This window comes from Monodelphis domestica, chromosome 8 (assembly GCF_027887165.1).
Source record: "Monodelphis domestica isolate mMonDom1 chromosome 8, mMonDom1.pri, whole genome shotgun sequence".
NCBI classification, from domain to species: Eukaryota; Metazoa; Chordata; class Mammalia; order Didelphimorphia; family Didelphidae; genus Monodelphis; species Monodelphis domestica.
In genome coordinates this window covers 39,420,700-39,446,204 of record NC_077234.1, presented here as the reverse complement: position 1 = coordinate 39,446,204, position 25,505 = coordinate 39,420,700, and the positions used below count along the sequence as shown (strand labels likewise).

General features: G+C 41.8%; 2 protein-coding genes across 3 annotated transcripts in view; one reads left to right on the top strand and one right to left on the bottom strand.

Moving 5' to 3' along the window:
- LOC130455949 (translation initiation factor IF-2-like) overlaps positions 1-25,505 on the bottom strand; it is a 55,260-nt gene that overhangs the window by 28,204 nt on the left and 1,551 nt on the right. The window contains exon 2 of the mRNA XM_056808482.1: positions 22,322-22,981. Within this exon, the coding sequence (XP_056664460.1) occupies positions 22,322-22,981 (660 nt within the window). The remainder of the gene's footprint in view (positions 1-22,321; positions 22,982-25,505) is intronic.
- The window catches only part of TBL1XR1 (TBL1X/Y related 1), a 135,013-nt gene continuing 132,084 nt past the window's right edge, over positions 22,577-25,505 (top strand). For both annotated transcript variants that reach the window (XM_056806799.1, XM_056806800.1), the window contains exon 1: positions 22,577-22,915. The gene's annotated coding sequence lies outside the window, so the exon portion shown is untranslated. The remainder of the gene's footprint in view (positions 22,916-25,505) is intronic.

The following is a 25,505-nucleotide window of genomic DNA, read 5'->3' as shown; positions in this document are numbered from 1 at the left end:
TAGGCACGACATAATGGAAAACCCATTGGCTCTGGAGGAAAAGGATCTGAATCACTGATGAATAGATCTGGAAAAGATCTCAGAGACTTTCAAATCTAAATCCTTCATTTCACAAATAAGGGAGCTGAGGTCCAGGGAAGTCCAATAACTTGCTCAAGATTGCACAGGGAGCAGATATGTATTTGTGTAACTGACTGGTATAATGGAGATTTTTAGAGGTCCACTGAGTAGAGTGCCTGGAGTCAAGAAGACCCATCTTTATGAGTTCAAATACAGCCTCAGGTACTTCCTAACAGCGTGACCCTGGGCAAGTCATTTAATCCCCTTTGTCTAGCCCTTACTGCTCTTCTATCTTGGGACCAATACACAATATTAATTCTACAAGGGTAGGTAAGGGTTTTTGTTGTTGCTGTTTGTTTGTTTGTTTAATGAGCTGGAGAAGGAAATGGCAAACCACTCTAATATCTTTGCCAAGAAAACCCTAAATGAACTCACAAAGAAAGAACATGACTTAAAAATGACCAAACAACACAATATGTAGCAGGGCTATGTGAACAGGTATGGTGAAACACCACCCCACATCTCCGAAGAGCCTGGATTTCTCACCTTTACAGGGAAATGGTTGTGGCTGAATGATCTCTCCCTTCCTGTCCTGTAGTTGAGAGACTATTGGCCTTCAATATTGGAAATCTAGTGATCTGATTCTTTTGTGGTTCATGATACAGGGGGACCTTCCCTGTCTCTACCTGGGTTTTCTGAAGCTGGAAAGAAAAGCATTATAGGATCAACTCTGAATTTCTCACACTATTATATTCTATATGTGTATGGCCCCTGGATCCACAGTTGGGCCATATCACAGATCTGTTGGGGTGGTTATTGCCCAGTGAAGGTGCCCTTATGTCAGGCCTTCATGACCTCCATCTCTCCAAGAAGAGTCTTGTCCCATGTTCCTACTGTAATCAGATCATCATTGGGTCTTTGCCTAAGCCTTTGTGCTAATGGTGTTCACACTCAAGAAGATGGTCCCCCTTTTTTTTTTTAAATCCCTTATTTTCTATCTGAGAATCATTGGAGCCAAGGCAGAAGAGCTAGGCAACTGAGGTTAATTGATGCCCAGGGTTACATAGCTAGAAATTGTCTGAGACCAGATTTATATTTTCTATTTTATTTTAAAGGCCATAGGGAGCCATGGAAGATTTTTGAGCAAAGGCTGGTTATTTAGGAAGATTATTTTCAGCAGTTCTTTGTGCAGGGTGGATTGAATTGCTAATGGATTTGCTGTCTTCCCATTCAGAGTATAAACTTCTTGGTCAGGGATTTTCTCATTATTGGTCCTTATTTACTCAAGATCTAACATAATACCTGGCACCTAGTAGGCACTTAATAGATGATTGTAGATGGTTTGGTTGTTTGAGTATGCACACTATTTGCAATTTCCTTTAAGAGCTCATATTGTAGGTCTCCCAACTACTAGTCTGTTGCTCTTTTTTTTTAAACACTTGCTTTACATCTTAGAATCAATATGGTGTATTGGTTCCAAGGCAGAAGAGAAGTATGGGCTAGACAACGAGAGTCAAATGACTTACCCAGGGTCACACAGCTAGGAAGTGTCTGAGGCCCCATTTGAGCCTACAACCTCCTGTCTCCAAGACTGACTTTTAATCCACTGAGCCACCTACTTGCCCTGAAAGCCATAACTTGAAGAAGAGGGAGGAAGAAAATAAGCTCTTTTTTTTTTTTCTGAGGCAATAGGTTGTTGAGTGGATACAATGTCTGACCTGGAGCTAGGAAATCCTGACTTTCAATCCCACCTTGTGCATTTACTTATCTGTGTGATGCTGAGCAAATTACTTCACCTCTGCTACCTTCATTTCCTCATCTGTCAAATGGAGATAAAAATTGCTCCTGGGAGAATCTTATGAGGATAAAATCAGATGATATTTGTAAGGTATTGAGCAAACAAAAGTACACTGTATAAATATTATTATTTATTGTTATCACCACCATTATCGTTACTATTACTATTATCATTTTCCTCTGCCCAGGTGAAGAAGCAATGTGATAGACCTCTAGGGGTATCTGGCTCAGGGGCAGAGGCTGATCAAACAGAGAAGAATGGCTCTGTGGCATAGAATATGCCAATCCTGCTTTATGCCCTCCCAGAGCTGGCTCTTAATTGACAGACAATTGTAGTTCAAGATTTTACAAAAGCATGAAGACAGGAAAGCTTGGAATCTAGCCAAGGAACAAGAACCAAATCAGTCTAGTTTGAGAGGAGCATAAAGGAACGAAGTGTGAGAAGTCTGACACTAGGCAGCTAGGGTAGACGGGAATGAGATGAGGAGGGTTTATTGGTCCACAGTCTGGAATCATTCACCATGCTATGATCTTAATTGTCAAAAGGAAACATGGCGCAGTCGAATAAACATTGGCTGCCCAGGCAAAGGTCCTGGCTTTGAATCTAGGAGTTCATTTATTGGATGTGCAGCCTTTTGCTATCTCTTAACCTTCCATTCTTTCACCTGCAAAATGAGGAGCTTGGTCCAGATCATCTCTGGGGTCCCTTCCAGATGGTTTTATGAACTATTTATGTCATTTACTCTGGCAGGAGTTTGTGGTTTGGATTGGGAGACAGAGAGCCTGGAGGCAGGGAAATTATTCCTGTAGTCCAGGTGAGAGAAAATCCGAGTTTGAGTTGGCATAGCAGTATTGGAAATAATGAAAAGATCACAGATGCGAGGGATTTCTCAGAAGTAGAAGAAACCATAGAATTTAGTGCCTGGGTCAGACTAAGCACTTAATAAACGACCATCAAATTATTGTGTTTGGAGTGAGAGACAGGGAGGAGTGAGGGATGACTTGGGGGCCTCAGCCCAGGTGGCTGGAACCATGATGGCGCCATCTACAAGGAGAAAATGCCTTGGAGAGAAAGATTTTATTTATTGAATCTAAGGTATTTTGTGGACTCTAGGTTGAGAAATCGAGGTGACAGCTAGAAATTTGAGTTTGGAGGTTGGGAGAGAGGTCAGGGAGGAAATAGAAAAATTTTAAGTGAATAATGTCCCTTTGGAGTGACAGTCCAGAAATTACACTAGAGGTGGATAAAATGGAAAAGGTAAAATCTATAAAGAAGAAAGAAGAGGGACCAGAACAGAACTCTGAAGAATACAGCAGCTGGGGAGTGGAAAGGTCACACATTCGAGAAAAGCTTTGAGGATCCCAAGTTGGTTATTTAAGTTGGGTTCACGTTGCATGAGTCACTGGCAGACAATTGTCAAAACAACCTGTTTTTTATGGCATTCATTGTGCAGCTTGCATGATTGCATGAGAATATGGGGATGAATGGTCAAGTGAGGCTCTAAGAAGGTGGTAGTGGCTTAGCTGTGTGGCCTATGACTTCCTTTTCATTTCTCTCTGTATCTGTTTTGTGAGGCTCCACTGCAGACCTTCTGGAACAAGCAGGCAGAGGTCACATGGCACATTTCTGTTCCCCTTGCATTGAGGGGGATGCTTGTGACCCACAATCACATCCTATACTGTTCTAGAGCTAGGGCTGAGAGGAGAGCCAAGAGAAGAAGATTGAAACCCAAGAGGCTGCATTTCCAGGATCCTTCCTTCTCTAGTAACCCTTGCCCAATCCCTCTTAATTCTAATGTCTTTCCTCTGCTGATTATTTCCAGTGGTCCTGAATATAGCTTATTTGTATTATTTGCATATTTTCCCTCTGCTTAGATTGTGAGAGCCTTGAGAACAGGGATTGCCTTTTACCTTTCTTTGCATCCCTACTATTTAGGACAATGCCTGACATATAGTGGACTCAATAAATATATAGTGACTGACTGACTCCATGATGAGCTTGTGAAAGGTTTTTTTTATTCCCTTTGTCTATTTTGAGTTAATCAAGAACTAAAAGTTAACTACTTAACACTTGGTAAGCCTCTAAGTAAGAGAGTTCACAAGTCATTTACTAGGAAAAAAAAAAGTTCATATCCCCAAAAGCCATAAGCACTGTTCCCCCCTTGGGCAGTGCTAGGCAAATTAGGAGGCTGATTGTTTCCTGTGAAATGGGAGAGAGACAGGAAGTGACATGGAAAAAGGACTATAGAAAGTGAGACTGAGGAGAAGATTCCTTCCTTCCTTCCTTGGCTCTTTGAGGAGGACTCTCTCTTGGTTGGTGCTTTGATGGGACACTCTCTTCAGAGAGAGCTTTGGTTAGATTCTTGGAGGTCTTAGCCTGCTGTGTGCTGAAGGTTCCTGGCCGATTTTTCAGTGTCTCCTGGCTCTTTGGATTTTGGCTTCCTGATTAGGACCTTGGATTCTGAAGAGATTCACATTTGTGGGTCTGGAAGCATTAGGATTAGGACTTAGGGTATTTGTAGCTAGGCAATTTTTTTCTACCTTTTTCCTAGATTTCCCATTTTAATATCTCTACCATGCTGTAAATAAAAGCTGCTAATGGTTATTTTTTTCTTAAGAAGTTAATTGTTTTTTATAAACCATGACCACAACAATAATTTTAAATTCTTATATTTGTCAATCCCATTTCAATTATTTCAAGTTTAATACATTATCACCAATCAATCAACTAATTATCAACCATTTATTAAGCATCTACCATCTGCAAGATATTGTGCTATTGGTGCTGTGAATACAGAGGTACAAATGGAAAAATGAAGGCAAAATGAAGCAATCCCTGATCTCAAAGATTTTTGTTTCTACTTGGAAAGATATATGTGTGTATATATATATATATAGATATATATATATGTACAACAGGAAAGATTATCCACTTGTGGATACTATATATGACTTAAAGGGGGCAGCTAGGTGGCTCAGAGGGTTGAGAGTCAAGCCTAGGGACAGGAGGTCCTGGGTTCAAATGTGGCCTCAGACACTATATGACTCTGGACAAATCACTTTAGCCCTTACTGCTCTTCTGCCCTAGACCAAATATATATGTGAGAGATGAAGTGAAGTTCAGAAAGAGGATGAACTCCACTCAATGAATTACAAAGATGGATTCAAAACAAGTTAAGTTTTGTGTTCCTAATCTAAGCCCCATTTTGGATAGATGGGATTGAAACAGTCCTTCTTTTTATTGATTAAAAGACTATAGGATATACGGATATATTGGATTGAAACAGTTCTTGTCTTGATTGGTTAAAACCCCCTTGAATAATTAGGATAATTGACTTTGTAAATACATGTTCCAGTTGAGATAAGACTGTAACTCTCAAGTAACCAGCCAGCCAATGGCCAAGGATGGGAAGGACTAGGTCCTAACCCTTGCCTCAGGGACTAGGATAAAAGAGATTGCCTGCTCCCATACTTTGTACTTGCTTGTTGGCTGGAACACTTGTAACACTGGCTCATGGGAGTCCATTCTCAAGAAGATGAAATAAATGAATCTTTGACACACTGGCAATGAATTCAAGATTCCTTTTAGTAGATGGTCTTTCCTCTCAGTTTTGATTCTAAGATGGAAGATAAGAGTTTTGTTGTTTTTTTTTTTTAACCTTTACCTTCCGTCTTGGAGTCAATATTGTGTATTGGCTCCAAGGCAGAAGAGTGGTAAGGGCTAGGCAATGGGGGTCAAGTGACTTGCCCAGGGTCACACAGCTGGGAAGTGTCTGAGGCCAGATTTGAACCTAGGATCTCCCATCTCTAGGCCTGGTTCTCAATCCACTGAGCTACCCAGCTGCCCCCTGGAAGATAAGAGTTTTTAAAAAATTGTTGTTCTAACGTTGGATGTAGAGTTCAATGGCTTGGGTTCAAAACTTAGTTCTGCTGCTTACCATTTCAAGCAATTTATTTAAACCTCTCTAAGCCTACATTTTCTCATCTAGAAAATGAGAGGATAGAATAGAATATCTCCCATCATATGATGCTCAGAAATGAGAATCTGTGAAAAAAAAAAGTGAGAATAAGAAGAGGACTAGGAACTGGAGGGAATTTGGAAATCCACTGAACTACTGCTTTGGGGAAAGGGCTAGGGAGCCAACATCATATAAAACAAAGTCTGGTGATCAACAAGGAGGGAGAGTCACACTAGCAATTGTAGTCACCACAAATCTGCATCGGTCGTGAGAATTTCCTCACCCAGAATTTCCTGCACTGAAAGGAGTTGGAGGAGAAAAAAAAAATATTTGGCATCTAAAGTCCACCTAAGATGGATTAGATAGTATGAGCTTGCAGTAAAAATTGATCAACCTGATTTCTTGACTAAGAAGCAATGAGAGGAAGAGTGGAGATAAAGGTTAATGGGATTTTCCTTGGTTTGGAGACCAGTAGGACATATATTGGAATAATAAATGGGTAGGGAGGCAGCTAAGTGACTCAGTGGACTGAGACTGAGCCTAATGATGGGAGGTCTTGAAATCAAATTTAGCCTCAGACATTTCCTAGCTATGTGATCCTGGGCAAGTCACTTAAACCCCATGGTGTAGCCCTTACTACTACTCTTCTGCCTTGGAGTCAATATGTAGAATTGATTCTAAAACAGAAGGTAAAGGTGTTTTGTTTTGTTTTGTTTTTAAATAACAATAAGTGGGTATGGAAATCTAAAGTTAACTCTGGCATAGGGGAACTTTGTCTTGGTGAAGAGTCAAATACAGCTGGAAGATTCTCTGAGGAACTGTAGTTCATAAGAAGAAGAAAGAGTAATTCTAAAAGGAGTGAAAATGTGGCTCAGGGAAGGACAAGACGTGGTGGCCCAAGAGGGGAATTTCAGACATCAGGATCTCAGATGTAATATCATAGATTTAGAGTTGGAATGAATCTTAAAAGTCACCCATTTAAAATCTATCCCCCCTTTTAAAAAAAATTTACATGATGAAATTTAAGCCCAAAGAGATAAGTGACTTATGAGATGATCATAGATATAGAGTGGGAAAGAGCTCCCTCATTTTTACAAATGAAGAAACTAAAAGAAGGTTGAATACCTACCCCAAGACCTGACAGGCAGAATTCACATCCTTTGACTCCAAGTGCAGTGATCTTTCCCAAGGTTTTTAAGAAATGAATAGGCCTAGGTTTTGGCTGTGCTTGGGGAGGCTGAAATGATAATGAGATGGAGGTCACTGAAATAGAGCCCCTCAAGCTAAGGTATTGGAAGTGCCATCAACCTTGAAGTAAAAACCCTAGGGCATGGTGGTAGAAATCAGAGCGAAAGGTGACAAAGGGCCAGTTACTGACATCCTTAAGGCAAGTAGGAAGGATGTTGACAGATGACAATGGGTGCCAAGGATGAGGAGAGCAGAAAATAAATGGATGATTGAATGATGTTGGCTTTAAAGGAGGAGATTCTTTTTGAAAGATGGAGGGGAAATGATGATCAAAGCAATAGTGAATCAAAACACTACAGACCAAGACTTCCTATTTGCTTAGAGAGGTGAGGACAATAAGAGATTGATTGGAGAGGGTTTCCAGGGAAGTGGTGTTATTAGAACAAAGCCAAATTTCAGGTATGGTGAGAGTGTAAAAAGAGCATTGGTAGAAAAGGTAATCAGTGGAGGTAAATATGCTACCAGAGCATCATAGAATTACTAAATGGAAAGGAACTTCAGAAGACATCTAGTCCTCATTCTCATTTTTACAGGTGAGGAAAACAAAGCCCATCAAGGTAAAAATAACTGACCCAAGATCAAACAGGTATCAAGAAGACATCACAAAGGAGTGGGGTTCTGAAGGAAATATGGAAGTGATCATCAAAAGAGTGACTAAGAGTGGAACGAGTTTGGGGAAGGTCAGAACTGGACTCTGGGCAGCTCTGACAAATGGCAGCTTGGCCTGTTTTTGAGGACCCCAGGAGAGATCAAAGAGGGAAGAGCTTTGCCCCAGGACATAAGTAGGCAATCAGAATAATAAAGGCTTGTTGTTAGATCACTCTGAGAGATAGGTTAACAAAAGGCATATGGTGGAAAGGCTAATTCTCTTGATCATGTGGTATGAAAGGGAAAGAATGATAGAGTCAGAGTCAGGGAACCTGGGTTCAAATCCTAACTCCAAAGAGAGGGTAAAAAGAGGAATATGCTAGCGTAGAAGGGTTGAAGAACGAAGATTGAAGTCGCTATTTCTCATAGTTGGGATGGGTGAGAAAAAGAGGATACAAACATGAGGGAAGGGGGAGAAGCGGTCATCAGATGAAACTGACTTCGTTGAAATGAACAAAGCTGGTGCAAGCACATACGTGGTTTGGTTTAGAAATACATCAAATTCAGGAACACTTCCCTGGTTCAGTGGATGGAAATCCAGGCCTGGATGTGAGGTCCTGGGTTCAAATGTATGGCCTCAGACACTTTCTAGCTGTGAGACCTGGGCAAGTCGCTTAACCCCCCATTGCCTAGCCTTACCGCTCCTGCCTTGGAACCAATACATGGTATTAATTCTAAAATGGAAAGTAAGGGTTTTAAATACTATTTTTTAAGAGAAAAAAAAAAACATCACATTCTACAGGGAAGCAGTCTGCCTGGGAGAGAGGGTTAGTATTGACATTAAGAGGGTTGGGAAGAAGAATCACAGACAAAATAAACTTCCTGATCTCCAAGGAGGGGGTAACTAAAAACAAACCTGAACTCTGTCACTTCCTCTGAGACTTTGAGTGAATAATTTAACATTAAGCCTTGGTTTTCTCATCTATAAAATAAGGATGGACTAGATAGCCCCTAGTATCCCTTCTGGCTCTAAACGTTTGATCCAAAGAAGACTGGTCTTTATTGGAGACTTCATGTAAATGCAACATTTCCTCCAAAACTGGTTTTATTTTGCTTTAGTTGTAAATCCTTTTACATTGCAAATGCTGAATCACTAAACTGGGGCTGAAGGATATAGTCTCTCCATAAGATCAATTAACCTCATCTCCATTTGTGTTTCCTTTAGTCTTGTTTTTCTTCCCCACCTCAGTCTGGTTGGTGAGTTAGAAGGCTTCCTCATTAGAGAAAGTTCAGGAGTCAGTTTCCACGCATCAGCATCTTTGGAGAAAGCAGATGTTTTGAGGGACCTTTATTAAAGTAGAAAGAGCAGTGTTCACAACTAAGACTGGCTAAATCACAACAGTGTGATTTGAATCATGTGATGATTTCTGCATTCCTCTTTTTTTTGTTCAGCTGTATAGTCTAGGCAGGTCTCACTTTACAGTGATATTGTGAAGATTAATGAGATGTTATTTATTAAACTCTGGAATAAATTAGCATAAATCACATGATAGGAATTTTTTTTTTCAGAGGGGAAGAGACCAGTGGGGTCTTTAGGTTGAACTGGTTCAAATTATCATAGTCTATTTAAAGAGTTTTATGCAACAAGATGCTGGCCTGACTTAGAAAGGTCTCGATTTTTTTTTTCTGGGGTTTCCTTAAAAACTGCTGCCCTAGCACTTTTATGAGCTGAAAGGGTTTTCTATAAAGCAGTGAGATATTGATCGGTATTCAAAATTGGACTTATCTCCCTTAGAAAATAATGTTCCCCTCTACGTTGGCTCAAGACATAAGAATCTACTAGAAAAAAAACAAAAAACAAAAAAACTATTGGTTTTACTTGCATCTACCAAAGAGGCTAACCATAGGTCAAAATAGTTTAATCTCCAATCTGAGGAGAAGGAAAAAGAAGAAAAGGAATTAAAAAAAAGGACCAAAGAACACTTTTTCTCTTGTTATTTTACAATATTTTGAAACCTTATTTTTTTCAGATTTTAAATTGATGGATTCTTGATACTCTTTTTAAATATTACTTTCACTTTCAGATAACACTGCCCCTTATGTAACCTTTGAAGTTACTGTTGGTCACTCTAGCGATCAGATCTGATATCTTTATTTATTTTTTAACCTTTACCTTTAGCCTTAGAATCAATATATTGGTTCCAAAGCAGAAGAGTGGAAATGGTTAGGTCATGGGGGTTAAATGACTTGCCCAGGGTCACACAGCTAGGAAGTGTCTGAAGTCATATTTGAACCCAGGACCTCCCGTCTCTAGGCTTGGATCTCAATCCACTGAGCCACCCAGCTTCCCCCTGAAACCTTTTAATGTAATGACATTTCTTTATATTATTGTGACCATTGTGAAAGACAGACTATTGCTCCAATACCCCCAACGAGCCTATAATTGTGTAAACCAGACATAATCCATCTATACCTACCCATCCTTCTTAAATTATTATTGTCAGTTGTTTTTAAGATCATTTCTCCAAATTTATTCCTCAACTATTACTTCACTCTAGTTCTCTGATGCAGGTGAACCTGGGTTCTAGAAGGCCATGCCGGCTGAGTATAAGTTCTAGAAGTCTAGTATTCTGAAGAATATAGACTCAATGATGTGCTACCTAGAGACCAGCCTCGATGTATTCAGTGAGAGTCATTGTCACCTTTGCCTTGGGTTCAAGGTTTCAATCAAAGCAACTTTGGAAGATGACCTACAGGATTGAGTCAAAGAGTATGTCCCTGTATGTCCCAAGCTGCCAAGGAAACCACACTCTTAAAGCACTGAAGTCACTGTCTCCCAATGCAAATTCATTCTCTTCTTCCTATAGGGAAACAGATGATTCAATAAAAGAAAGACATCATTGGAGCTAGCCAATACTGAACCAATGAATGCTAGGCTCCTGGTCTGATGTCAGGCAACGCTGTGACTCTCTGTTACCCTATTCCCAGTAAAAACATACCGGTCCTGAATTCTCTTCTCTTTCCCCAAGGTAGAAATTAGTAATGTGAGAAATTAATCCATTCTGGATGTGATGATTTGTTTTTAGAAGTAATAAACCCTGCTTTTTTTTTTCTTTAAACCCTTACCTTTCATCTTAGAATCAATAATGTGTATTGGTTCCAAGTCAGACAAGCAGTTAGGGCTAGGCAACGAGGATTGTGACTTGCCCAGGGTCACCCAGCTAGAAGTGTCTGGGGAAAAATTTGAATCCAGGACCTGGCTTTCAATCCACTGATCGATACAACTGGCCCCATCCCCTACTGTTGCACTCCAACAAAAGAAAAAATATTTTTATAACAATTTGGGGGGAAGGAAATACCCCTGCCTTGTTTTAAGCCAAAGGTAGCTAATTTAGAACAGAAAAAGTAATCATCAGAGAAGTCCCTGAATTTGGATATCTGAGTTGATAAAAGTTTGTCCCCAGCTAGGAGAAAGAGATTATTTTCAGAGAAGGAATTCAGAACTATTTTGCTATCAGAGCACTTATTTAGTTTTAAGTGAACTGAGAATTTCCTTTCCTCCAGGATTTTATATTCCTTCACCCTTCCATTTCATGGAGCTGTTTTTTGAGTTTACTTTCCTTGAAATCTACCTTTTAGATACTGACCCCATGGAAACGTGTGCTCTCTATAAGAATGGGGGCTCTAAAATAGTAGGTCACCAATATATGTTGGTGGGCAATGGGAAGGAGCTAGGGAACTCATCTAAGCTCATGAAATTGGGGGAGGGAGGGCACACAGGGAGAGCAGTTGTTGATGAAATCTTGTTTTGATCTAGGATTTCTGTGGCTCCGAAGCCCTCCTTATTTCTGCCATCCAGGAATAATATCTGAGGAGAGAAATATGTCCATAAATGTGTGCTCTGATGCTGACTAAGGCCATAGGACAGAAAGGGAGTAAAGGCAGCATCTGTGGTTCTAATTCTTTGCCTTTCAAAGAGAGGAGTAAAGGAGCATTGGCCAATGATGTGCTTACTTTCCTAGAACCACTGCATCTCCCAAATATCACTGAAGAGGCTGACAGCCAGTCCAGAGGAATGTGGTGCCTGCCTTATATTGTTCACCCTGGAATTCTACTGTCTATTTCCAACATCTGGCAGAAGGGGCTTAGTCATAGGCAATCCCTGATGAAGATATGTAGAACTCTGGTTGCCTTTATGCCACAATTTATAAGTGCCAGTGTCTTCAAGGGGTCTCAGGCCAATTTAATGTTCTGTTCAGTGACCTCAGAAGTGTTCTGGAGCTCCAACCTCCCACAGGCTTTCTTCTCCTTCAAACCTTGTCTTTACTCTGCTACTCTTTTTGGACATCTGAATTGCTACTCTCTGGGACTCTTTGGACCAAGGTCTCTATGTTCCTCCGAGAGGATCTAGTAATGCCCATCTCTTAGGCACTGCATCCTTGCCTTGGGGAGGCTCCCTTCAGACAGTAGGGTTTGCCCCTTGGAATCTGAAGCAGAAACTGATCTGTCAGATGAGCTGGTCCTAGACCAAATGGCCTTTGGTTTTTGTTACTTTATTTACTACTTGTGAATTATTGTTCTCGGTGTTACATTTTAGGAAAGAACAACCAGGAAGCTGATATGCATCTTTTTCATGCAGTAAATGCAACTGGTTGAAGGAGCTGGCGGTATGTAGGGTAGAGAAGAGAAGCCATAAGGAGAACTGCAAAGTGCCTTCTGGTATTTGAAGGACCATCACATGGAAGAAGGATTGGGCTTGGAGCCCAACCAGAAGTAATGGGTGGAAGCTGCAAAGAAGCAAACTGAAATTTGAGGTCAGGAAATGTTCTGCAACAATGAGAGCTGTGTCCCAGTAGAATGGGCTGCCACAGGAGTTGGTAAATTCCTCTTCGTTGGACAAAGGGGAAAAGGCTTGAATGTCAAATATTTTGTAGTGGGAATTCTCCGTCAGTTCCATGTTGGAATCAGTGACCTCAGAAATCCTTTCTGACTCTTGAACCTGCAATTCTGCAATCATCTATGAAGTACAGTGAGAATGACAAGTGCTTTAAATGTGTTTCAGATGAACTTTTTTATTTGACTAGGACTTCAGAGTTTTTAGCTCATGTAGCAGAGTTGTTTGTGATTTTTTTTTAAACCAGAAGCAACATTAGGGTAAAATTTGTAGGGGGAAGGGAGGGAATAATCATATATATATATATATATATATATATATATATATATATATATATATATATATATATTGCTACATGCCAGGGTCTAGGCTAAGGGTTTTATAAATTTTATTTTAATTAATCTTCATAACAACTTATTAAGGTAAGTGCTATCATTATCACAAGGAACTTAAAATCAAATTGGAATGGGTAGGAACAATGCACAAAAGGAGACAGGAAAGCAACAAAAAGGTAAGACCAGAGGGTACCAGGCTAAGGGGCAGCTTGTTCTGTATTTGAAACCAGATAGGTCAGCAGATGCAGAGCAGAATAAGCCAAAAAATCCAGTTTCTATCCTCCATAAAGGAAGGCATTGGGAGGAGATTGGTACTCTAGTCCTTTAATTAAAGGGTCAGGATGGCCAAGAGAAGTGGTGTCATTTAAGACTTGATTTAGCAGCATGGTGATGAGATTAGAGGCTGGAGTTTATTCTGAGAGGGCTTCTTGTTCTGTGGATTTGGAATTAGATACCTTGACTTTGAACTAGGTCTTCTTCCACTTACATTCCCACCTCCCATCTCCTTTGGCCAGAAGAGGACCATATGAGCTTCAAAGGTCTGGCTGATATCAGACATCCCATTTTCCCATTGGCATCCTAGGGGTATCCCTGAATCAGCTGATAGTAGTGTTTATATTGAGAGTAAAAGACAGACCAGATATGGATTCATAGCTCCACAAAGAAACTAACAAAGAAATGCCTAGAAAGACAAGGAGTTTCTTGAATACTACAATGAAAGAAAGGGACTTCCCGTAATCATGAGCTGTGAGTTGTTCCTTTGGACATGTCTGCCACACATATGCTCTAAGCTTGAAGCCACTTGTCTCTGAGCTCTCTTATGTTTGCTTGTGGGAGATTGTTATATTTGGGAAATGTTTTCTACAGAAACCCCTTCCTAAAAATTACTTAAGGTTGGCTGATGCAAATGATTCTCAATGGAAAACCTTTAGGGGAACACTGTGGAGGCTCAATCCAAGGGTATTAGAGAGTCACCAAACTATCTCATAGGTAACCCCAAGAACCTTGGGGACAGGGAAGAGCAGAGATTCAGCTTTGTTCCAGAATCTAACTTTTTATTTATTTATTTATTTATTTTTTTGTGAGAAAGTTGTAATAAGGATCCTTAGAGATTTTATTAGTCTACAACATTTTCTGCCTTTGGGCATTTTTCTGCTTTTCTCACTCAAGTAACCTTACAAAGATTCTTGTTTCACTTCTCCAGGAAGTTAGTCATTCCAAATTCTTGGTTTTCCCAAAACTCAGAACAAAGAAAGTCAGTAGTTTTAGTGTAGAAAAATTTCTTCTTCTATTGATATGCTTTTAAGATCCATAATCTCCATGATGGCTTTATATCTAAAAGTAAAATCTGTCTGAATGAAAGAGGGGTATTTGGGAGGGAGTCTATTCTAGAGTATAATGAGCTGTTTTTGGAGGTAGAGGTGTCTTTCCTCTCTCTGAAGGTCTTCAAGAAAAGGCTAGATGACCACCTGTGGGGAATATTATTTATGAAATTATATGTTAGATACTGATTGGACAAGATGGCTTATGAAATTACTTACAACTTTGGCTCAATGCGCTACTGAGGGCTCAGATATATTCTTATTGCATCTGAAAGAGATGGGATCTGCATTTTCTGCAATTTGAGCATGCATTAATATATCCAAATAAAATGATTTGTGTATTTCTCTTGAAATTTAAGTAAAGTTCATTATAGACATATTTCACGGAAAACTGTGGCAAAATTCACTTCAACAAGGGAAGGTTACAACCTGAATACAGAGCAGAGAGATACACAAAAAAGCTCGTGCCCTGAGATCTTAAGATGTGTGGCTGAGATCAGCACCACCTTTGGATGTCAAAAGGAGATAGATGGAAGAACCTCAAAGGGAAAAAAAATCACTAGTTAAGTCAGAAAGAAACTGACATTGAGAAAGCTGATTTAAAAAAAAATAAAGGCATTAAATGTATTATATCCTTGAGATATTAATAGGCATAATAAGAATTTTATGACTGGGGGCACTTTCCCAGCAAATGATAAATGACAGAATCCTAGATTTGGTGTCAGTGTTTCTGGGTTCAACCCAGATTTTCTCACTGGGACCTTGAGCAAATCTCTTAAAAAAATTTTTTTTTTATTTTAAATTTTTGCAAACCCTTATCTTCTGCTTTAAAATCTATGCTAAGTACCAGTTCCAAGGTAGAAGAGTGGTAAGGGCCAGGTAATTGAAGTCAAGTGACTTGCCCAGGGTCACAAAGGTAGAAAGTGTCTGAGACCACATTTGAACCTAGGACCTCCTATCTTTAGGCTTGATACTTTTTGCACTGAGCTTCCTTTAGGTTCTGGGTAAATATATATATATATATATATATATATTTAAACCCTTACCTTTCGTCTTGGAGTTAATACTGTGTATTGGCTCCGAGGCAGAAGAGTGGTAAGGGCTAGGCAATGGGGGTCAAGTGACTTGCCCAGGGTCACACAGCTGGGAAGTGTCTGAGTCCAGATTTGAACCCAGGACCTCCCATCTCTAGGCTTGGATCTCAATCCACTGAGCTACCCAGCTGCCCCCTGGGTAAATAATTTTTTAACTTTCCTGGACCTAGGCCTAACTCAGGTTAGCCTGGTGAGATTCTCACTGACCACCTAACATTTTTTAAAATGATATTTTTAAAGATTATCTTTTTAGTGTTTGAGATTTTTATTTGTTTGTTTGAGTTCCAAATTCTTCCATGGCCCCACATCATCTTTCCTTTCATTTGAGATGGTAAACAATCTGATATATATTTTACATGTGTAATCATGTAAAGACCTCTTAACAGTTAATAAAAGGAAGATTATTTAACAATAGAAGGGAGGTTTTTTTTTTCAGCAAAATTATAACATCAATTTACTTGGGAGAAGCTCTTGCCTCCTAGTTTGCCATATCTGGTACACTTGGGCAGCAGAGTGGGTCAAACCTAGAGAGGCCCTGGCTTTTCTTTATTTTCTGGGATTTTTATTGTGGGCCCTCTAGTGTGATGGAGTGAGCACTAAAATAATAAATATCCATTCCAAGGCAGAAGAGTGGTAAGGGTTAGGCAATTGGGGTTAAGTGACTTGACCAAGGTCACACAGCTAGAAAGTGTCTGAGGTCACATTTGAGTCCAGGATCTCCCATCTCTAGGCCTGGCTTTCAATCCATGGAGCCACCCAGCTGTCCTCACCTTTTCCCTTTTAAAAACTCTTATCCTTGGTCTTAGTATCAATTCTAAGGCAGAAGAGCTGAGAGAGTTAGGCAGTCAGGATTAAGTGATTTGCCCAGGGTCACACAGTTAGGAAGAGTCTAAGTCTAGATTTGGACCCAGGTCCTCCTGACTTTAGGCTTGGTGCTTTATCCACTGTGCTGCCTGGCTGCCTTTTTAATTGTTTTTTTTTTTAAGAAGACTAGGTGGAGAGATGGTGCTTCTCTTGGCTTCGGTTTCATCTTCTCTAATATAATTGCATTGCATTAGAACAGATGCCCTTTGGGGGTCCTTCTGGCCCTGAATCTGGGATCCTAGTGGCATTATTGAGGTGCAGCACTGGAGGATCTGGGTTCAATCCTACCTCTACCTCTTACCTGGGTTACCTCGACTATCATTTAACATTGACCATCCTCAGTTTTCTCATCTGTAAAATTTGCAGAGGGCAGTTGTTGGACTGAGAAGGAATATGGTACAGGGGGGAGGGTACTGAATCCAAAGTCAGGAAGAACTGAGTTCAAATCCTATCTCTGATACTTACTAACTGTGTGACTCTGGGCAAGTCACTTAACCCTGTTTGCCTCAGCTTCCTCATCTGTAAAATGAGCTGGAGAAGGAAATGGCAAAGCACTCCAGTGTTTTTGCCAAGAAAACCCCAAATGGGTATGGAGTCAAAGAGCCTGAAAGAAATGACTAAACAACAACAAATGTCTTTTTAAATTCCAAATATATGATTCTAGGAAATGCTCATTTCCTAGAACCAACTTTGCTCTCAATACCTTCATAAGAGGGGAGGAAGCATCACAGATCATTTTTTAAAGACATAATCTTAAGGATCAAGACAAAAAAAGGCCTAACCATGAGATCCTCTCAACCTACCTTAATCCACTCCTCTTTCACCTTAAAACTATTTTCCTGGGGATCAAAGCCAGAGAGGTGTGCGCCGGCTCATCCCACCACACCCTTTGGGTGTAATAGTGCTAAAGTAAAACAAGTTAGGATTTGTTTAGTCATTTTACAACAGATATGTAACTTCTGGTAACAGTTACTGAGAGGAGGTTTCTCTTTGTTGGGTAATTAAATAGAGCAGTCTCTTTCTTCAACTTGTGGGCACCAGGCTTTGGAATGCTTCATTTGAAAGTTACAAAGTAGCTTCTTCCTGCTAGAAACACATTAACATTATATTCAGAGCAGAGGGAGGTTTTAACTTGGAGAGAGAGCCCAGGAAAGCAGCAGCATCGAGTTGCTCCTTTGTCCTTAACTCAACCCACGGTGCCTAATTATTGCTTGAATTTCAATGCAATTTGTCAATTCGCACACAGGAGATGTTGCAACTTGAGAGGGTGCGGTAACAATTGCCTCTGACCCTGCAGAGGCTCTTTTATATGCGGGGCTCACGGGAAAAGCCTCTCTTCCCCATGGAAGGGTTGCCTGATAACAGAAATTAACTATAACCCCAAACTGCGGTCTCTTTATGTCTGTGATGGCTGCAGACACAAAGCAGAATAGTTGCCATTTTGGGGAACTTTCATTATTACAAAGGATTTCCCTTCCCCCACTGGAGGAAAGCAGGCTTTATCCAGAAGGAGGGTGGGTGGGGCAGGGTGCATGCAATTCTTTTTACCTGTGGATCTCACTTTTTTTCCCCTGGGGGGAGAAGGGGAAGGGTGATGAGCTCCATCTATTTATTCTTCCTAAACTAGAGTTGTTTTTTTTTTTTTGAGAGGGGGAGGAGGAGGTTCTGAGTTATTTGCTGGTACTTTTGGACTCTGAGGACCTGGGTTCTAATCCTATCTCCAGTGTTTATTTATTATTATTTATCCTATCAAACTGAACCTTTGATTCTGTCAGATATTTTATAGAGACCAGTCTCTAGCATCCATTCATTACTGTAAAGAAACAAAAACAAAAAGGGAAAGCACTTTCATTTGAAAAATTATAGTCATGACTATATTTCTGTTTATTGAACAAATCAGTTTAATCTCTGTCAGTTGTGAGTACAGTATATTTTCCAATAATTATATTGATGGTTAATTTTTTTCTGTCAGATTTGAGTCTGGTGTATAAATGAAGTTTATACTTTTGACTTATAATAATAAATCAAAGAATTAATACGTAACCTATTAATACATTGGTTCTTTCTTTCTTTTTAAAAAATATAGTGTATGCAGGTGGAACCAGATGACCTCTGAGGGCCCTTCCAAGCTCTAAATCACTGATCAGAGATGAGACAAAATTGTGAAGGGAGAGTGGCTGTTGGCTTTGTTTCCTGCAAAGGAAAGGGCAGTATGGTGGGATGGAGATCCACAGAGGCAACCAGGTTATGGATCTGTTACCTAAAGTCTCAGGATATATGCTGGCAGACTCCTACCTCCATCCTTGGGATATTCTGCTTCCTAGAATCTCCAGGTGCCATTCTTTTCTGCAGGTCTTGCTGGATTCCTTATCCTCCCCTCTCCAACAGAGATTTTATCCTTTCTCTCTCTTTAGGATTACAGATTTTGAATCGAGACGTTAGAGACCATCTCTTCCAATCTCCTCATTTCAGAGAGGAAGAAACTGAGGCCCTGACTGGTCATGACTTACCCAAGGTCGCAAAGGTGAGTGACTTAGTTTCACAGTCTCTGTCAAAATTCACAGACTCCTGTCTGACGTATCATGACCCCATTTGGGGTTTTCTTGGCAAAGATTTTGGAGTGGCTCACCATTTTCTTCTCCAGCTCATTTTACAGATGAGGAAACTGAGCCAAACAAGTGATTTACCCAGGGCCACATAGTTAGTATCTGGATCCAAATTTGAACTCAGCTCTTCCTGGCTCCAGGTCTGGTATCCTATCCACCTTGCCAGCCCTTAGCATTTTATATTTTGTAAAGAGCTTTACAAATTGATCCAAACATCTCTGGGAGGTAGTTGTTATTACCCTCATTTTATAGATGAGAAAACAGAGTCAGAAGTTAAGTGACTTGCTCAGGGTCACAGAGCCAGTAATTGTCTGAGGGTGGTTTCGAATCCAGGTCTTCAAGACTCCAGGTCCATTCTAGTTGATGAATAAATGCTTGCTAATCTATGATCAATAAACACTTGCTAAATTGAATTCAGATCTCCTGGCTCAGAATGAGTGGCTTCAGGGAACAAGCTTCTATAACAGAAAATACAATACTCCAAGAGAAGAGGACTCGGAGAAATTATTTCCCTGCATGAGATGACCTGAAATCCAACATAATTAAATCTATTTCCCATCCCCCACCCCCACCCCAGGATCACAGAACACAGACTCTCAGAGCCAAAAGGACTTTAGGGATCATCCTTTTCAACCTCTTCATCTGGAAGCAAGGCCCAGCCACTCAGTGAGTTGAAGTTGACTAGTGATAAAGAATTCTAGCCTAGATGAAGAGAGCCCTCCTCATCAGAAGTCTTCAAGCAAAGGCTGACTACCTGTTCTGTGGGTAGCAGAGGACATTTTTTCTTCTAGCCTGAGCTAAACTAATTGGCACTGACATCTCTCCAAATTCTGAAATTGTGTCTGTCCTGGAGAGGTGATTCCCTCATTAACCCCTCCACCCCATATTGTACAATGTACAAACTGTAAATTAATTTCTTTTTTTTAAAACATTAATTTTATTTGGTCATTTTCAAACATTATTCATTAGAAACAAAGATCATTTTCTTCCCCAATCCCAATGTCGATGTGTAAATTAACTTCTAACAATGAAAAAATAGAAAAATGCCAGCTGAAGCCAAGGCTAGTTCTCTATCCCCAGGGACAGTACATCAGGACCCAAGACTGTCACTTATGGACAGGGTGACAGGTCAAGATTAGTGGGGGGACATACCAGGAGTTCCCTGTACTGAAGAAATCTCTGGTCTGGACTCTCCCTCACCAGACATTCCACCTTCTAAAAAAAATCCTATTCACACAAGAAGATTGAGTGAAATGGAATTCTGTGAATTCTGTGGTGTGATCTGGAGACCCCGTGCCTTAGAATGCTTGCAAGGCTCTCCCTGCTGTGGGCACACACTTGGAGATAAGGCGCCATCTCTATTTTCTCTTTCCTATACAAGGATAACTTCTCACACAGGACTAGTACCCCACCCCCTTTGGACAGTTTCCATTCATGCTTTTTTTTTTCTTCCTCAGTTCCTCTGGTAAGACTAAGGCTGTGCACCTGCAAGTTAGCTTGCAATAGGGGTCCCCTCTGTGGACTTACCAGAGAAGCTAAGTGCCCCCGAGGGATGGAATGAACCTTTTGACCTTAGCTTCATTAGCCAAAGCTCTAACCAAAAAGCTACTGGCCTTAGGCAGATTTCTTCAAGGCATCTAGTCTCTCAACACTTGATTTTTAATTGAGTATTTTCTGGGACAGCTGGGGGGTTCAGTGGATTGAGAGCCAAGCCTAGAGATCAGAGGTCCTGGGTTCAAAAGTAGATTCAGACACTTCCTAGTTGTGTGACCCTGGGCAAGTCATTCAACCCCCATTGCCTATCCCTAACTGCTCTTCTGCTTTGAAGTATTGTTCAAAGTATTTACTGATGTGCTTTAGCTACATTAAATTCACTGGGCATAAGCTGAAGAAAACACTGGTGAAAATTTTCATTTTGAAGAGGGTCCAACACACAAAACCTCTTGCTTAACAAGCATGTAGAAATGAACTACTTTGCTTAGGAGAAGAGATTATCCAAAATTGGGTAGAATCTGTTACAAATTATATTTTCAAAACTGTTCTGAAGGTTTATAATGTGGTCTGCCTATGCAACAACAATAAAGTTTAATTCCCCCCACTTCTTTCTATATCCTTTAGAAAGACTGCCCATTTAATTTTTTTAAAAACTGTGATTATTCATTGTTTAATTAGATTTAATAAACATTTTTTAAACAGTCAACTATGTGCCACGAACTGTGCTAAAAAGTTCACATTCAGGGACAGAGACAGTCCTTGCTCTCAGGAAGCTGAACTTTTACTGGATAGAACCCACAAGAAAACCCTGCTTCCTCAGTTCAACCCCATGAGATTTCTCTAAGTATTATTTTATGACTGGTACTGTAACACATATATTTAAAAAATATGATGGAGAAAAGGAAATGTATACACACATATCAAAAGTATATGGTGGAGAAACTTTCCTGGTGTCTGCTGTTGTCAATTTATATATTTGGTAAACATGTAGTAAATGATCTTATTTTTGCTAAATAATGAGAGCTGATCGAACAAACCTTTAAAACAGACCAGCCTAGGATAAATACCACCATATGCCTAATTGACAGTACATTTGGGTAGAAATGTTTCAGTCATCATGTGGTGTTTATGTGTCTATGCCCCTTTTCTGTATTTCCCCCCCTGATTTTGGGGTCTGGATGGAACTTTAAAATCAATGGCTTATTACAGGTGAAATGCCTTTCCAGGTATAGGTAACATATTGTATCTACACAAACACCCGTGGGCAGCGACAGCATTTTGCAAACAAATACACATGTACAGGCTGTATATGCATAGGGAACTATTCGTGGATTATGTGACTACGTATTTTCTGTAATCACATCTCTTATATGGTCACATGTGTAGAGAGATGATGCAGATGGATTACAATCTCACCATTAGGCGGTAATCACTTGGCAGTTGGGAGTCCAGTAGATTGTATGTTTCCTCATAAAAAGTTAAATGATGTTTTATGGTACTACTTGCTGTTTCTCCCCACCCCCACCCTTTCCCTTCTTCTGCCTGGCAAACAACTAAGCCCCGGAAATGAAAATGCACTTGGGTGCTCGGATCCTTGAATGCGTCTCTGTTCTCAGTGTATTTTAGAAAAGAATGGGCATCCCAGTACCCTTCCCTCCCCCTACAGCCCCTGCAGCTGGGGGAAATGGGCAAGAGGCCAGGCTCCCCGGGGAGAGCTCCTCGCTGAGGTTTCCACCGCCGTCTCCTCCCGCTTCCCATCTTCCCCGCCCCCCCAGCCCCGGCCAGGCTCCTTCTCCCCTCCCCCTCTCCCGGCCCCGCCTTTCTCCCCCTCCTCCTCCCCAGTCTCTTCCCTTCCTCCTCCCTCATTTCCCCCTCCCCTCCCCCTTCCTTTACCTTCTCTACGCTAGGTTCCCCTCCCCCCTCTTTTCCTCCTCCAGACTCTGTCTCCTCCCCTTTCCCCTCCCCCGGCTCCGTGTCTCCTCCCCTCCCCTCCCCCACCCTTCCCCCCCTCCCCAGTGTTCCCCCCCTCTCTTCACCCCCCTCGCCCCAACCAACCTTACCCCCCCTCCCACCCCCCGGGGCGCTGGCTGGGCTCGGCTGTGCCTCTGCGCCGCTCTGCTCCGCTCTGCGCCGGGTTTGTTTGGCTGCGCTGTGCGGCAGGAGCCGCCGCCGCCACCGCCGCCGCGGGCCTCGCGAGCTCATTTGCGCCTGGCTGGTCCGGCCCCCTCCCCCCTCCCTGTTCCCCTCCCCCTCCGCGCTCGCTCCCCGCGCCCCGCGCCCCGCTCCCCGGCGCGGAGAGTCTGAGCCGTTGGCCGCCCGCTCTGAGCCGCAGGGCTCCAGCCTCCGTGCCCCGCTCTTGCTCGCGGCCCGGCGGCGGCCCAGCCCGGCTCGCGCCCCGCGGCCCCCCACCCCTCCTCCCGCCCCGGCCGCCCCCGCGCGGAGCAGGGAGGCGGGCGCAGCTGGGAGGGCTCCTCGGCGGCGGCGGCGGCGGGCGGCGGAATCGTCGCGCTGCCCGCCCGGAGCCCAGCCCGGAGCCGAGGCCGCTCCCGCCCGGGTTGCGTGGTCCGACGAGGCGCTTACTGGGCCTCCACTGCGGGCGGGAGGGGCGGCCGAGCCCCGGCCCAGCCCGGCCCAGCCCCGGGGAGAGGCTTCAGGTAAGGGGGAGGCCGGGCTTGGGCCTGTGCTGGGTGGGGGGCGGCCAGGTGCCTGGGGAGGGGGCTCTGTAATGGGGGGGGTCTATGCTTGGGGGTGGGGGTCCTGTGCTGGGAGAGGGCGCCCTGCATTTAGGGGAAGGGGTTGTCTGTGTTTAAACGTCCCTTGTGGCGGGCGTGGGGGATGGGCACAAGTGTAACACATTTCTCAACTTGGCCCTTTGGGGAGCTGCTGTTTGACGGGGTGCTATTATTATCCTCCTCGTTATTGCTAGTGGGCCTCCCCTCCCCCATCCCACCCCTGTGAACAGCAGCAGGGGGATCCTGCTCCCTGTTTCGTTGTTGGGAAAAAAAATCCTCCCCACCCCCCGTGCACCCTCCACCCTCGGTGCCTTTTCCCCTCCTTTGGGGAAGGCTTTCTGGAAAAGAATTTGCAGCAGATTGAATCTAGGAGCCATCATTAGGCAGCCTCCTTTAGAGCCTATTTTTAGCCAAGAAGGAGCCTTTCCGTGCATATTTATGATTATTAGCATTAATTTTTTGCACCCCACCGGCAGCAAGCGGAAAGAAATTTTTTGTTATTTAAAAGGGAGGAAAAATAATCTCCCCTCCCCTCCCCCCCAAGTGGCTGACCCTTGGTCTGGGTAAATTTCCCGGATGGTTTTTTGATAGTTTTCTGTGGGGTAAATTTTAGGAAACGAGGGATGTAATTGGAAGAATGAAAAATGTGCTTGGTGCTTGAACTCCTGCTGAAGTGGGGGAGGGGAAGGCATCCATCCCCACACACACACTGTCCTCACTTTCCCACTGTGTGACTTGGGTTTCCTTTCTCTTCCTGGGAGCTGCTTCTTTGTAACTTAGTTGTTGTTGGTTTAAAATTTATCTTCCGGAAGTATTCAGGAGGAGGAGTGCTTTTGAAGTTGTTTTTAAAAGTGTATTTTGAGCCAAGTTGTTAGTTTCCTGGTAAGTTTTGGCTAGAACGGTCACATTTTTTTTTTTGGACAGTGTGAAGGCCACGTTGTTAGTATAAAGTCGCAGCAGTTTGATAGAAATCTCTATCCTATTGAGATGTTTCCCAGCCGTCGCCGACTTTTATTTATGTCAAAATTAACCTGAGGATGGAGTGTGAATGATTTCATGAATGCATTACCATCTACTCATCACTTTGGGGGAAGTTCTCCTGGTGGAGCATTAACCAGTTTATATTTTCAGCCAATATAAGCTTGATGCAGTGAACACCTACGTACATAGGAAGCGTTTGGGGGAGAACTTTATTTGGGATAGGTACTGTTTTCCACATTGGGCTTCTAAAGAGTGGCAATTTTTTTCTTTAAACATCCTTTTGGATCCATTTTTTTGGATTCATGTAATTACAAATGAGAGATCCTAAATCAGGCTTTAAATGGCTGTCACATTTTTCAGGGGTTTTGTTCATTAAAACCTTGGTTTGTGTAGCTTTCTCCTTGCATTTAAAAATAGGTCTGTTAGGTGACATTTTACTATCTGTAATTTACAGGCTCTGTTTTGGGCATGTCACCAGTAGTTGGGTCCAGTTGCCTTGTTTTCCAAATAAGAATTCCTTATGTCGATTTGCTAGCTATGCTAAATAAAATCGGGTTGTGGAAGGCATGGGTAATTATTTGAGCCTGATTGGTTTAATTTTTTTTCCTCCTTTGCCAAGTTGTAATTAAGTAATAACCTCTCCTCTCTTCCCTTTCTTGGGGATTCCCTCTTGTGTGTGGATAATAAGGGGTCCTCATGATGTTTTCTTCAACATGCCTAAACCAATTTGGAATTGAGAGTTGGTTTTTTTTCCCTTTAATGCTTTTGAGCAAATGCTCTTGACTGCTGACGTTCCCAGGGTGATTTCATTTTTTTTGTTAAGTCAGACCTAGTGCCTGTTCCGTGTGTTATTATTAATCCCAGATCACCTGAGTCTGTGTTCTCACTATTTCAAGTTGTTAGTCTGGGGAGTCAGGATAGCTTTGTTTGTCTCCATGAAAACAGGGTTTATGTAGGGTTGTTCTATGGGAGCGGAATGGCAGGCCTCCCAAATACCATTGACAACTCCTAGAAGTATTTAGCATTTGCTTCTTAGGGAGGGGAGGAGAGACGGAGTGGCAATGAGGATAGCAGAGGAGGAGGAGGAGGAGTAGAACGAAAAATTGGCTAAACCACTTAAGAGTTGGAAAGTTTTTTCCCTTATATACTTTCATTGCTCATTTTAAATAGAATTCTTATTTTTTTTGAACAGTTTGCTTTGATTATTCCATACAACTAATTAACACTTACCTATACTGTCAGACATGTGGATTTCAATTTATTGAAAAGATAAGGAAATCATAAATGTTATTGCAATGAAGTATTGATTTTTTTTTTACTTGAAGGATATTGATGATTAACAAGACAGGAAATAATGCAAAGGAGTTGTTAAATTCCCTCTTTTAGATGGAAACAAAGATTAGTACCTATAAAATTATTTGTATACTAAGAAAATTTTCCTTGAACTCAAGGGTTCAAGCCAAATTCTATGTGATAAGTTGTGCTATTTTATTATTTCTTTTAACTTTTATTTTCTATCTTAGTAACAACT